At 33.3% G+C, this 14,350-nt stretch overlaps 1 protein-coding gene across 1 annotated transcript in view; it reads right to left on the bottom strand.

Moving 5' to 3' along the window:
* Positions 1-7,443: 7,443 nt before the first annotated feature.
* Wdr49 (WD repeat domain 49) overlaps positions 7,444-14,350 on the bottom strand; it is a 135,682-nt gene continuing 128,775 nt past the window's right edge. Inside the window, exon 19 of the mRNA XM_027942149.2 lies at positions 7,444-7,574. Within this exon, the coding sequence (XP_027797950.2) occupies positions 7,444-7,574 (131 nt within the window). The remainder of the gene's footprint in view (positions 7,575-14,350) is intronic.

Genomic DNA, 14,350 nt, shown 5'->3' with positions numbered 1-14,350 from the left:
GTCTTACAGCCTACTCTAAAGTTGTAATAGATCAAGCATGAAAATGAAATAAAAACAAGCACACTCCAGTCTGTTTTTCACCTATAATATTAGGAAGTTAATGTATTCTAAATCACTTGAGTAATCTGGATAACTTTCCAATAGCTTTTTCACAGTCTCACTTTAGAGAGTAAAATAGTCTAAGACCTACCAAAACCACCTTATAGTCTTATACTTTTCCAAAGGAGGGAAAAAGAAATGGAAAAAAAAACTGTAAAGAGAAAAAAATGACAATTTCTGGTCACAGTGGTACATACCTGTAATCCCAGCAATTCAGAAGCCCGATGCAGAAGGATCACAAGTTCAAGGACAGCCTGGGCAACTTGGTGAGACCCTGCCTCAAAATTAAAATAAGGAAGACTGGCATGTAGCTCAGGAACAGAGTACCCTGGGTTCAGTCCTCAGTATTGAGAGAATAAAAGAAATAAAATAATGAAGGAAGTAGTGATTTTAAAAGATGGAGGAATCATTTTATTAGAATTATTAACATCTGTTAACTGCACCGAATAATGGGCTTCAATTTTAGCATTTTCATACCTGCATACAATATGCTTTGATCCCCTTGCCTCTACCTCAGTCCCTTTCTACTTCCCCAATAGTACCCCTTCTACTTCCATGTCATCTTTTTCCCTGTTAAGTTAACATATGAGAGAATATATGTGATACTTGTCTTTTGAAAAAATGCTTACCAGAAAAGAGAGTAGCAACAAATGAAAATCATAACCAAGTCACAAGACAAACACCATATTAATGAGCCCTCTAGTCAAATTATAGGAAATTCAACTATCTGATCATACCTTGAACAGAATTACTTTTGCAATATTGCTATGTGGTTGGTAGAACACTGACTCTGAGGCCTCATAAATTTTAGTAACTCTAACTTTACTTTATAAATAATACATGTTAGTAACACTTAGTAGGTTACCAGGAAGTAATCCTTCACTGGATTACTTCATAACAGTGTGAGGTACAGCTAAAGTAATGCAGAAATGCATTTCAGGAGTGTTTTGCAGATCATTAGGTGGGCCATTATGACCCATAAGTAGGTTAAAAATTATTAATAATGGAATATTCCTCAAGACTAAACTATGAACTCATTATTTAGATATTTCAAGCTTTTAAAAATATATTTAGTTAAACTTTGTTTTTAAACATACATTTTACAAAGGGAAAAGAAAAGCTCAAAATGTAATCCAAAATGATTTTTAGACAATATGTGTTGGTAAATTATAAATATAGAAATTTTAATGTAGATAATATATAATAAAATATTGATAATATATATTAACAAGCAAATATTAAGGATTGAATAGATCAGCACATTAGTATGTGAGAATATAATAATAAAAACCTGTACTTTTATGAGAAAAATAAATGTATATATATCATTTTGTTCTGAGATATTCAATTGTTCAGAATTGTTTAAAATTTTTTTTAGTTGTAGATGGACACAATACCTTTATTTTATTTATTTATTTTTATGTGGTGCTAAGGATCGAAACCAGTGCCTCACACGTGCTAGGCAAGTGCTCTACCACTTAGCCACAACCCCAGGCCCTTTTCAGAATATTTCTGATAAAAATATTTTTGTAGTTTCATAAATAGTCAAAATATTATTAGTACGTTTAAGTTATTAAATGGAAATTCACTACTACGTTAATGCTAAATAATAAAAAATATTTTGAAGAATGTAATTTTCCCCTTGTAGTAGAATCTTGACTTTAGAGTTATCCTCAATATTAACAATTTTCATAATTAAAATTTATATTTTTTACATCCATTTCTCCTAGAAATTTTCTAGGCACTTAATTAAAGTCTGACAAATAATTGGTTTGAAAATTTCACTTATCTCATTGGCTTTTGGCTAAAATTTCATCAAAAGCACAACATACTGAAAACTAAACTCCCTGTTGAATTCTGCCATAAGAGTTGATCTTCCAATTTATAGCAAAATCTTTTAAGTAGAATAAAAGCAATACATTAATTTAATAAATTCAAATGATTTCTGCACCAAAGCAAATTGAAATGCCATTCTTCTACTTTACTAAACATTCAGAATCAAATCTATTTCATGTAATATATACATACTTCGTTCAAAAGCTATTTAATTTTAAAGTACTTACCCCAAATTGGCTTCTGGTTACTTACTGGAATGTTAAAGCTGAATGTGCTTACTGGGAAACACTTGTTCATGGAACACCTGATCAGTCAAGGCCAAATCTATTTGTCTTGAATATTGCTTTATTAATTCCTCTGGAACCAGAGCAGGTGCTCACTACATTTGTATGAAAGAACTAACATGCCAAAGTAATGACCAGTTATAAACTTTGCAAGAATTGACAAAGAAAACAATTTTTAAAAAATATTAAATTTATATTATTATTGCACCCATTATTTGCTTGTTTTAAAAGTAAAAACAGAATTATGAAGTATGTGCCAGTGGTTGTAAATTTGCTGGTAATTAGTTCTTTTTGTTTCTCACAGGGCTCCCACATCAGATTACCAATGTGTCCCATCATAAATATTTCAGAATGCCTGTGAGAAACAGAATAAAGCTAAATCAAGTCCACAATGCAGAGACAAATTACTGCTGCATTTACAGAGTTCTCAACAATTCATCAAATTATGAAATAGTCATAGGAGACGCCTGTGGATATGAGACCCATTTAAATTTTTAGGAAAAGCAATGGATGTTGAAAAGTGTATTCTTTATAAATAGCCAAAAAAAAAAAAAAAAAAAAAAACCCAATTAGGATTACTGATTTACCAAGTTTTCCCTATTTACCTATGGTTAGTAGATAATAGTCTATTAACCATAGGTAACTTGATAATGAACACTGATATTACTTTTGTATGCTTCTAAAATTCTACATGATTTTCTCTACAAACAGGCCATTAATTTAAAAAGTACACATAATTGAATGGGTTTTTAATCTCATTTTTGTGGTTCAAATCAATCACCTCACTAGCAATTAGATATTGAACACATTACATTATTCATCAGTGGCCTTTGAGAAAAGAAATGAAAAATCTGGTCCACTGTCAATTCAACAAATATGTCAATACTGATGACCAAGAAATATTATTTTGGAAAAAAAATGTATGAGAAAGAAATAAAATGAGCATATATAGACATATGTATATACATATGTATAGTATATGTACTCAATTTTATAAGGACTTCATCTTTAAATTTCTTCTTCAAGGACCTTGTTGATACTTTTCAGTTTCTAATAGAGCTATGACTTAATTCCAGACTGAGAAGCCTGTTATAAACCATAATTTCCTAATTAATATTCTTAATAACTATATAAGCATATGCAAATGTTGTCTAAATCTTATGTTTCATTCTGATATGACTTTCACTAAACTACACATATTTTTTTTCTAGCTTCAACTTAACATCATTGGAGATAATTGTCCAAAAACAGGGAGGTGCAACACAAGAACACAATCCTTATTTATTCCACACTGTGATACATAAATAATATGTCTGAATGTCTGAGACTATCAGTCAATCAATGCTTTTCTACCCATGTAGTGACATCAGAAAACATTCATCACCAGCAACCTTGGCTACCAAATTATGATGTCTGTACATTACTCATATCATAATGTGATTTATTCAGGAACAGGCCATTACTTTGCCTTCCAATGGCATAGACAGCCACTCTGTCTTATTAAGATCATTTAATGAAGCTGTTCTGTGAGGACCTATATTAGTGCAGTTCAAGCAAAATGTGCATTTTCCTGGCTTTTGGGGAGCAAAAAGCAATAACCATGAATTTCTCCTCCCTGGCTTAAGCTCTTTTAATAGACAATAAAGATACCAAAATTGTCCATAAAATATTACTGCAAAGCTTTTAAATGTTTTCACAAATCTGTTCCTTGCACCACTCTTGCTACTAAAAAAATCAGAAAAAAAATTATTCATAATGAGGGCCAAAGTGTCTTGGTATAAATTTCAACACCATTGCCTCTACCACTGAAAAGAAATGAACTTAGGAACATACATAAAATCATTTCAAGAGATCACAGTTACAATCCCATAGCCTTTCTTAGAATTTGATAGTATTTTTTTAGTAAAAATGTCCTTAATTCCAAACTTTAAAAACCTAAAAGCAGGTGTTGTCATCAATAAAAAAGCTTCAAAAAGCTTTTTTTTCCCAACTAAGCATGGATTAATCTCAATTTTTCTCTGTCATTTTGCTACATATATTTTGATAAGAGGAAAATGTTCTAAAAAGAGAAAAGGTTAAATTATATTTAGTGTAAATCTGCATGCTACAAACAAGAATTGAAGATTATGACACATCCTGTTTTAGTGTGACAAGTTCCTTTCACTGTAGAAAAATGGATCTCAAATAATTGAATCTAAATGTTAATTTCAGAAGCAGTTTATAATGTCTCCAGTTCTATCCGCAGTTGACAAGCAAGACCCTGATAGTTGCCTAGCACAATTAGATGCTATTAAGTATGAAAGAAGAGCAAGACAATAACTAAATGTCTGTCTCCTTTTTGTGGATGCTTTTGTTCCAAATTATTTGAAATATTAAGATTAAAAAAACTTTTATAATGTTAAAGGCTCTATTCTCATTAAAGGTACTTGTGAGACAGCTCCTTTTAATTCATTTCACAGAAGAGGTCCTGAAGTTAATTAAGGATGGAATTAAAGTTACATACAGGATAGAGATTTGCACACATGGTAGGCTATAGAGAGAAGTTCTGTCTACACGAACCAGACTAATTCAGACTAATTACTTCAAACAAAGTCATCATGAGGGACAAAAAGTAAAGCATGTCTAGCAAAAGACTTTCCAAATTATACCAGAAAAAACTAGTGGTATCTTTCAATTTTTACTTAATAAACCAACACGTTTAATGTGACTCCACTCTAGAAAGCTGAAGACAGAGTAAGTGTATCTTATTTAAATATGAATACCCAGTGTCTAAAACAGTTCCCTGAATGTGCTTTCCATAACTGAATGATGGATGGATGGATGGAAAAAAAATCCTTCACAAAACAATGGATACTCTTGTTACATCTCTTTAACATCTTAATATTCCTTTAAATTTCTACGAATGTGACTCATATTTCACTTCACTGTACTATCACCAACCTATGATTCATAAGTCATATGCTCTGAGTTTCAAATGATAGATTATACAATCAAACTTCCCATTCAGTGTAAGAATTCTCTGAAATAGCCCTGTGAGAGAGTTATTTTTGCTCAAACATCACAAGGAATCCTTTGTCCCAAGACTAGTTTTTGCAATTTTAAAAAATAATTTACTTAGAGATATTTTCAAATTTACATGAAAGTTGCAGGTCTAGTGCAAAGACCTACTACCTTCATGTTTCCCCCTCTTTTGTTTTCCCCAATTACTATCACTTACCATATTTTTGTAATTATATATATATGATTATATATATCCTTGATGATAGATAAATGTTTGTATATATTTTATACATGTAATAATATTTTCTGAATCATTTAAGAGCAAGTTGAAAACATAGTTGACCATCACATCTGACCATTCCTGTGTGTATTTTCCTGAAACAAGAACATCCTCCTACACAGTCACCTCACAGCATCTATGCCACACAAACATATGTCTCTCCTACATCTTTTCCATATGTGCTTATTATTCCATGAGGAGAAAAAGCAATGTACATAGATGTCAAAATGCTTGACTCAGAATGCACTTAAATGTACATGGAGGTGACGACTGCCTTCTGAAAACCTTTCTATTACCACCTTCTCCCAAGCTAAGCATCCCAGCATCGCTCTACTGATGCTGGAAGTTCTATCATTAGAGTTGATTTACTTGAATTTACCCTATTAAGTAAGTGAACAGAAGGACGAAGGGTAAATACTGTGGTCTTAGGAGTTAAAGAGACCTAGTTTCTAATGCCAATCTGCCATAGATAATCAGGCAATCCCCTAAACAGACAAAAATGCCAAATTTTAACATTAAAATAGGCCTATCTTATATGATTATTGTGAACTCCAGACATGTGGAACTTACACAGCTGCCATACCAAGCAAGCCCCTATGTTGCTAATTATTACCAGTATGGGTTGTCACACGATTTTTCTTAAAATGCAAACATATTTTGAAACAACTCTTTAAAATATAAATACATACTAAGCAACTAACGATGTGTAAATGAATTTGCTAATTCTTTCTACAGGACACAATAAAAAAGCAACATAAGAATACTGGTAGCCTGGAGGATGATGCAATGTACAAAAGAAAAATAGGTCCACAAAGAGAAGCAGTAAATTTCAGGAACAATTGTTCCCTATCTGACTGTGCATGTAGAGCAAATCTTTTATTTTTTCAAGGCTATTACCTCTTTGGTTGTGTTGGGCCATGCCACTCCATTTAAAGTACAGTATAACAAAATATAGAAGTAGGTAACATGCAATAAATTTCCCAAATTTATATATTTATCATATATAAAAGCATATGAGCCAATATAAATTAATAGGAAATGCTGCTGATTGCCAGGATTTGATTAATACATATTATATACATATATCTAAATATCAGACTATATGCCATAAATTTGTATAATTATTGAATTTGTTTGTATTACAGAAGATCAAACCCAAGGGTACTCTGGCATTCTATCACTGAACTAATCCTTAGCCCATTTTTTTTTTAAATTTTGAGATAGGGTCTCCCCAAATTGGAAAGGCTGGTCTTGAACTTGTAATCCTCCCACTTCAGCCTCCCAAGTCACTGATATTACAGAACTGTATCATCACACCCAACTATACATGTTAATCAAAACAATTTTAAGTGTGTAAAGAGATGTTAATGTTAACAATTCCATTTGATCATTAAATGCTGTATATACATATCAAATTATGACACTGTATGCCATAAATTTGTATGGCTAAAATAAAATATATTTTTAAAGAATTAAGAGGAGAGACTGTTATTGATAAGATCTAATTGCCATTTTCAGAAAAATAATCCAGAAAGTGTAAAAACTGGGAACAGTTTTCTTATTCAAATTTGTAGATGTGTGTCAATAGCTTCCATATGTTTTAATGGAGGTTTTATAATTAAAAAAATACACATTTATGTATACAGGCAATTAGGAATACAACTGATTAAAATACTTTGTTCTGGAATTGTACATTTTTTATATAAAAACGCTTGAGAACAGATAGTACCAATGAACATTTCGCCTTCTCTAGTCCAAACTTTCTCATATTAAGAATACATTCAAAGTGAAAGATGACAGATAAAAGCAGCAATAAAACATCATCAGAAGATGAAGCCTTCAGAAGTTCAAATATAAAGTAAAAGACAGGCAGAATTCTTGATGTGTTTTCTGCATTTTATGAGTGTACTTTCTATGACAATGAAATATTTATTTTTCTTTCAATTATAATTGCTTCTTATTTCTCTTTATCTTCACTTCACAACTTGTTTCCTGATGTAATTGCTTGGCTTTTCTTTCATGATCCAGAATTTCTTTGGGGAACAGGTTTTTTTCAACAAATACAGCTTTCAAAGCTACAAAATGATGAAGAAAATGACATGTAAATTACATTTGGTAAGAGACCCAATTCAATGAAGTGGTGGGGAGAAAATGCTCAAGTTTTCTTTTTCAAAACAATCGAGTGTTTCTAAAACCAACAGTATATTTGGGGAAATGTTCTCTGAGTTTCTGCTATTTGTTTCATTGCAATTTAAATTTAAAAGTTAATTTTTAACAAAGTTTGTTCTACTAATGCATTTCTATCATGATGGAGATCTGCCTGTTAAGAGTAGAGACAAAAAGGAGTGTGTGCTTTTCAGTTTTGTTTTTTAATCTACTTAACAGTTATCAAGGACTTGTAAAAAGCCAAGAACAAATTATTCTGTATTGAAATAAGACAATTAAAATAATCAACACACAGTTTGACTATCTGCATGACTAAACCCATGCATCTGCAATCACATCCTTATAAAATACTTTGATCTGCAGGGTTCTGTGGCTTCAGAAAAAAAGAGCCAAATTACCCCTATGAATGGGTATATTGTTCATCAGCAAGAAGTGGGAGGAAATTGTGCCACCCATTCAAGAAATAATTTTGGCCTTTTGCGTAATTTTATCATTTCAGTGAATGCTTATTGAATGTATATTGTGCATAATGTTCTGTGCTCAGGCATAAGTGTGGCACAAATGTGACTAAGTTACGGGCATTTTTCTAACTGGTAGAATGTAGAAGCAATACCCGTGTAACCAAAATACCATATACAATAGATATAGTTTCAAGAGAATATAGGAACATAAATTATGCATGATCCTGTAAAGAGATTATATAGAGATCAGGTGAAAAGTTTTAAGAATTAGTTACTATTATGTAGGTCTTAAAATCCAGATAGGATTTAAATAATAATAATAACAATAATAATAATAACAAAAACACTTGGAGGTGAAGAAGGAGTGGCATGGGGAACAGAAATGTGCACTATTGAACAAAGTAAATAAACGTTCAGGGCAACAGGAGCTGCTATTGAGGTAACTAGATCATTCTGTACAATTTAATAGAGGCATAAATATAAGAGGTCAAGTGGAATGAATTTGGAACTCTACCGGGGAGCACTTTAAATGTAAAACCAAAGAGAAAGAAAAAAAAAAAAGCAAATGCAGAAGAACTTTATAATACAGTGGCATCTTTATATATTAATATTTAAAACAATACTTCTCTGTATTAGCTTTATATCACTGTTCCCAAAATCCCTGAGAAGAGCAACTTAGAGAAGGAAAAGTTTATTTTGGCTTAGGGTTTCAGAGGTTTCAATCCATGGTCAGTTAACTCCATTGCTCTGGGCCTGACTTGATACAGAACTCCATAGTGGAAAGGCATGGCAGAGGACAGCTGCTCAGCTCACTGCAGCCAGGAAGGAGAGAGAGAGAGAGAGAGAGAGAGAGAGAGAGAGAGAGAGAGAGAGAGAGAGAGAAGGGGCCAGGGACAGAAATAGTCTAAGGCCATGTCTCTAGTGACCTCCTTTCTCCAGGCATGTCCCACCTTCCTACTGTTACTATCCAGTAATCCATTCAGATTATTAATCCAGCAAATGAATTAATCCACTGATGAGATCACAGCTCTCATCACCCATCTTTTACTAAAAGCCCTACCTCTGAATCTTGCTGCACTAGGGACCATGTTTCAAAGCATGAATTTTTGTGGGGGCAAGATTTCAGAGTCAAACCAACACTCTTACTTCAAGTACAAACATGGCTGCATGTCTATATCTTTCTCTTGTTTCCTGGAAATTATAGAAGAACAATCAGGAAAATGAGGGAAAATAACTCTTCCAAAAAATTCAACTTTCAGAAAATTCCACTGCCTACAACATAAGAAGAAGAGCAAACAGCTGAGACTGGGCAAAAATTGCACAAGAACAAAATATATAGCATAATAAGACCACAAGCAGCATCTCATAAAGTGTTGGCCAAAAGATGCTCTCTGAAGGTGAGTATCACTCTGAAGCACAGTGCTTTAACCTTCATTTTTACTTGTGAATGCTGAAAAGAAGTGAAGAAGGCTAGAGGCAGAAGTCTCCCTGGCCTGGTTTGGTTCAAAGAAGCAGAGGAGGTACAGCTACCTGAAGTATTTATTATACACATGAGTCATTGCTCACTAAAACCAGTCTCCATGGGTCCTAAAAACCTGAGGGCGCCTTAATCCCATATCCCAACTCCTCACCCAGGCATCTACCACGTGTTTCAAGTCTAAGAAAGTCCAACTCATTAAACTAATTAAAAAGGAACATTTAAAGACTAGCATAGTATGAACATGAAAGTATTGATAGCAAAAACCAGAAACAAATCAAATTGAAGAAAAAAACAACAGAACTAAATACAAAGACCACCACCACAAAAATGTGGCCATTGCACTGATAAATATTATTACCAAGCATTTAAAAAATTAAATATAAAAACTTATGGAAGAAATTGCATTTCTGAAGGACCACCATAGTGTAGAATTCAGGGAAGAGATAAAGACACGAGAGAAAGTAATGAAATGTGTGCGGGCAGAAAACAGGGAAAAAAATTTTTTAAAAACACAATAGAGAACCGAGTGGGAGCACAATAGAGTGTATAGAGTATAAAACAAGAAAAACAAATACAGCAAGTGAAATTTTAAGAAAAGAATGAGAGAGCAAAAGAATATTAAAGACAGTCAAAAATAGATCTAATGGGGTATGCGGACAGGAAGGATAGAAGAATAAATCTGACATTATTAGCCGATGTACATATATGACTACACGACCAGTGTGATTCTACATCATGTACAACCACAAGAATGAGAAATTATACCCCATTTATGTACGATGTATCAAAGTTAATTCTACTGTCATATGTAACTAATTAGAACAAAATTTTAAAAGTCTTGAAAAAAGAGATCTATTAATAAACACATAATTGAAGTCAATTCTTAAGGAAGAAAACCAAAGTATAACAAACATTTAAAGGTCATCACTTAATACAACTTTTAACAAATAAGAGACAAACTGATTGTATACCAAAGGTCAGAATTCTAAGACATAGAAGATATAGGTTAGCAAGATTATTTAAAGATAAAGAATTGAGGTTAGGGATGTGGCTCAAGCAGTAGCACACTCGCCTGGCATGCATGGGGCGCTGGGTTCGATCCTCAGCATCACATAAAAATAATATAAAGACGGGCTGGGGATGTGGCTCAAGCGGTAGTGTGCTTGCCTAGCATGCATGCAGCCTGGGTTCGATCCCCGGCACCACATACAAACAAAGATGTTGTGTCCGCCGATAACTAAAAAATAAATATTAAAAAAATTCTCTCTCTCTCTCTCTCTCTCTCTCTCACACACACACACACATACACACACACTCTCTCTCTCTCTTTTAAAAAAATAATATAAAGATGTTGTGTCCACTGAAAACTAAAAAATGAATATTAAAAATTTCTCTCTCTCTCTCTCTCTCTCTCTCTCTCTCTCTCTCTCTCTTTAAAAAAAAAATCACTTGGCAGCCAGAAAAAATGATCAAATGACTTAAAGGATAAAAGGTATCTATCTTTCATTAGATATCTTCACAGGAATAATCAATGCCAGAAGATAGTGGAGCAGTACCTATGGAATAATTAGGGAAAGAATTTCCTAATTATAAATATATATATATATATATATATATATATATATATATATATATATATATATATATATCTCCAAACAGCTCTTCAAATCTAAATATTATAAATGACTTCAATATTCAAGGAATTCAGGGACTGTCATTGTCAAGAGTGATTTTGGGGAAAATTACTAAAGATAAATTAAGAAATGACTGAGGAAAATCTGAAAGAAAAAATAATAGGTGGCAATTATCAAAATATTTATAAAAATAAAAGTAAGATGTAGCTGGGTGCAGTGGTGCGTGCCTATAATCCCAGTGACTCAGGAGGCTGAGGCAAGAAGATTACAAGTTTGAGTCTAGTCAACAACTTAGCAAGATAAGACCATGTCTCAAAATAAAAAATTAAAAGGGCTAAGGATGTGAATCAGTGATTAAGTACCCCTGGATTCAATCCTCAGTACCCCAAAACAATAATAAACGTAAGTTCTAAATAATGTGTTGTTCGGGATGACAAAATAGAAAGTAAATGTTATATGCCCAACAATGTAGAAATGATACAGTTAAAAATCGTAAGAGTTACGGAGAAAACAGCCTAGATCATGATAAATTAAAGACAAAGACCATCATTTAAAACAGATAAGTAATAGCAATATAAACCAACTTAACAAAATAAGCATAAAGAAAGGTCATATAATTAAAAATCATATAATATAAATGATATGATGTAATCATATCATATAAAATTTTATAGAAGATGGGGAGGAGAATAAAAAAAATGTTCATTTTATCATTACTCAGCAAGTATCTAACAGTCACTATTCTAGAGAAACAAAGAACTAGAGAATTATATGAACCAAAGAATATTAAAGTAACCTCTAGAACAAACACACACTTTCCAAATAAAAACAAAGGGAAAATTACGGACCCAGAGAAAACTGTAAAAATATATAAATAATAAATAGCATAAAAGGCTGTTATGGTTTAGATTAGGTATCTTTCGAAAGCTCATGTGTGAGACAATGCAAGAAAAGTTTAAACATGAAGTGATTGAGTTATGAAAGGTTCAGCCTAATCATTAATGCATTAATCCCCTGACAGGGATTAACATGGGGGTACCTTTAGGTAGGTAGAGTGTGGCTGGAGCAGGTAGGTCCCTGGACACCTGCCTGTGGGGTTTATATTCTGTCCTTGCAGAGCAAAGCTCTCTGTCTGCTTCCTGAGTGCCATGTTCCCATGGCTTTCCTCTGCCACATTCTTCTGCCATGATGTTCTGTCTCACTTCACGCCCCAAGGAATAGAGCCAGCTGTCCAGCCATCTATGCATTAAGACCTCCAAAACTGAGAGCCCCAAATAAACTTCTCCTACTTAAAATCATTCTCGTCAGGTCTTTTGATCACAGTGAGCAAAAGCTGACTAAAACAAAGACTCTGAGAAATAAAATCAATATGTCCACCATGTCTGACATATCAATACATTTAAATGTGCTCAATTTTCAAATTTTCTTAAAAAAAGAATTTTTCATTGGATCAAAAGAAAAACTCAATACACATTAAAAATCAGCTGACACTGGAATTTTTAAATGAAAGGATAAGAAAAGTATAACAGACAAATAAAAGCCAAAGGAAAACAGGCAAAACTAAAAGCATAAATATATACAGAAACCCTAAGAGAGATATACAGAAACTCATAATGGTAGTTATCAGAAATTAATGAGAATGGGAATTGAAAAGTTCATTATCATGGGAGGAGGGAAACGTCTTATTAAATTTCTTTTTGAACCTTCTGCTATTTGAACTGTGTGGATTTGTTTTATAGCAATAAGTCAATAATGAATAAAACTAGAACTTTCTCTAAGCAGAGCAACAAATGAAAAGCTCCTACTTGCCATCTTCCGAATACCTGCAGTCTGAGGTAATGTGAATTTAAAATGTACATTAGCAGTTGATCCTGTCCCCCATGACTGCAGATTAGTACTTCAGAATCACAAGGAATTCTGAATCCTTTGAGGCCTCCTGAGATATTCTGTAGAATTCAGTATATTACTTCTGAAAGAAATTCGTTGTTTACTGAGATTTGTCTCTCAATGAGCTGAATTTTCACTAGAATTGAATAGGCTTCAGGACAATTAAGTGAAAAATGAACAGTTAGGCCCTTGTAAGATTTTGAGAGAAACAATCTCCCTTGGATGACTCCTTTTTGGGGGTGGCGGGGTGGGGCGCGGGTGAGTTAAAAAATAGAAGACTAACAGTTCACATGCAGGGGTGGATTCCTGATACTCGACTTGAAGATGTACAATTTTAGGAGATGTCTTAAAGAAAAAGAATGCGAAATTACAAACACTAAATTATATATAAAAAGTGATCAGTTAAGTGGAATGAGAAAATAAATCTCAACAAATTACTAAAAAATTTATGTTGATTAAGTTCCTACTCAGGCGCTAGCTTAGGAAGCTTCAGTTACTTGCCTCCCTGGCCAAAACACGTAGAATCCAGGAGAATGTTTTGCTCAGGAGGGTTAGGGAGAGCCACAGTATATGGATTCAATGTGTCACATTCCTCTTTAAACACTCTAAAGACTTCCCTTCATGCTTACAGTAAACCAGATTTCCTGCCCACTTAGCAGGGTCCACATGACATGGCTCCCAGCTCATCTTGCACCAGTCTCCTCACCCAGCACAAGTGACCTTTCTGTCCCTAGAACACTTCAACTTCATTCCCACCCCAGTGGCTTTATACTTCTGTTTCCTGGGCTTGGGCTAATATGTCTCCAAAGTCTTTGTGGGACTTTGTCTTCTAGAATCCAGCTTAGAATGTCAGAGATGTTTGTCAATGCCCCACCCTCGGAGTTATGCTCAAGTACATTATCTTGCTTTGATTTCTTCATGGTTCTTATCCATATCACTATCCAAACTTATCTTCTTCTTTTATTTATTACTTATTATCTACTTGTCTACCTAGACAATACATTCATTGAAAGTGAAATCCTTGCCTATCCCTGTATACCAAACAACCTAGCACCCAGCATTGTGTCTGGTTCATGGAAAGGGGATCACAAAGTACACCTGTTGAATGAATGAACAGATAAATGAATGCCATTCATTCTTCACACTTTGGAATTTCTTCATTTCAGGGATCTGAGGGCTCTACAATAATAACAAAAGCATGTTTTTATTCATGTCTTAGATCT

Source organism: Marmota flaviventris, chromosome 8, assembly GCF_047511675.1.
Source record: "Marmota flaviventris isolate mMarFla1 chromosome 8, mMarFla1.hap1, whole genome shotgun sequence".
In the NCBI taxonomy this organism is placed as follows: domain Eukaryota; kingdom Metazoa; phylum Chordata; class Mammalia; order Rodentia; family Sciuridae; genus Marmota; species Marmota flaviventris.
Note: the sequence above shows the minus strand (reverse complement) of the source record. Positions and strands in the feature narration are given on the sequence as shown.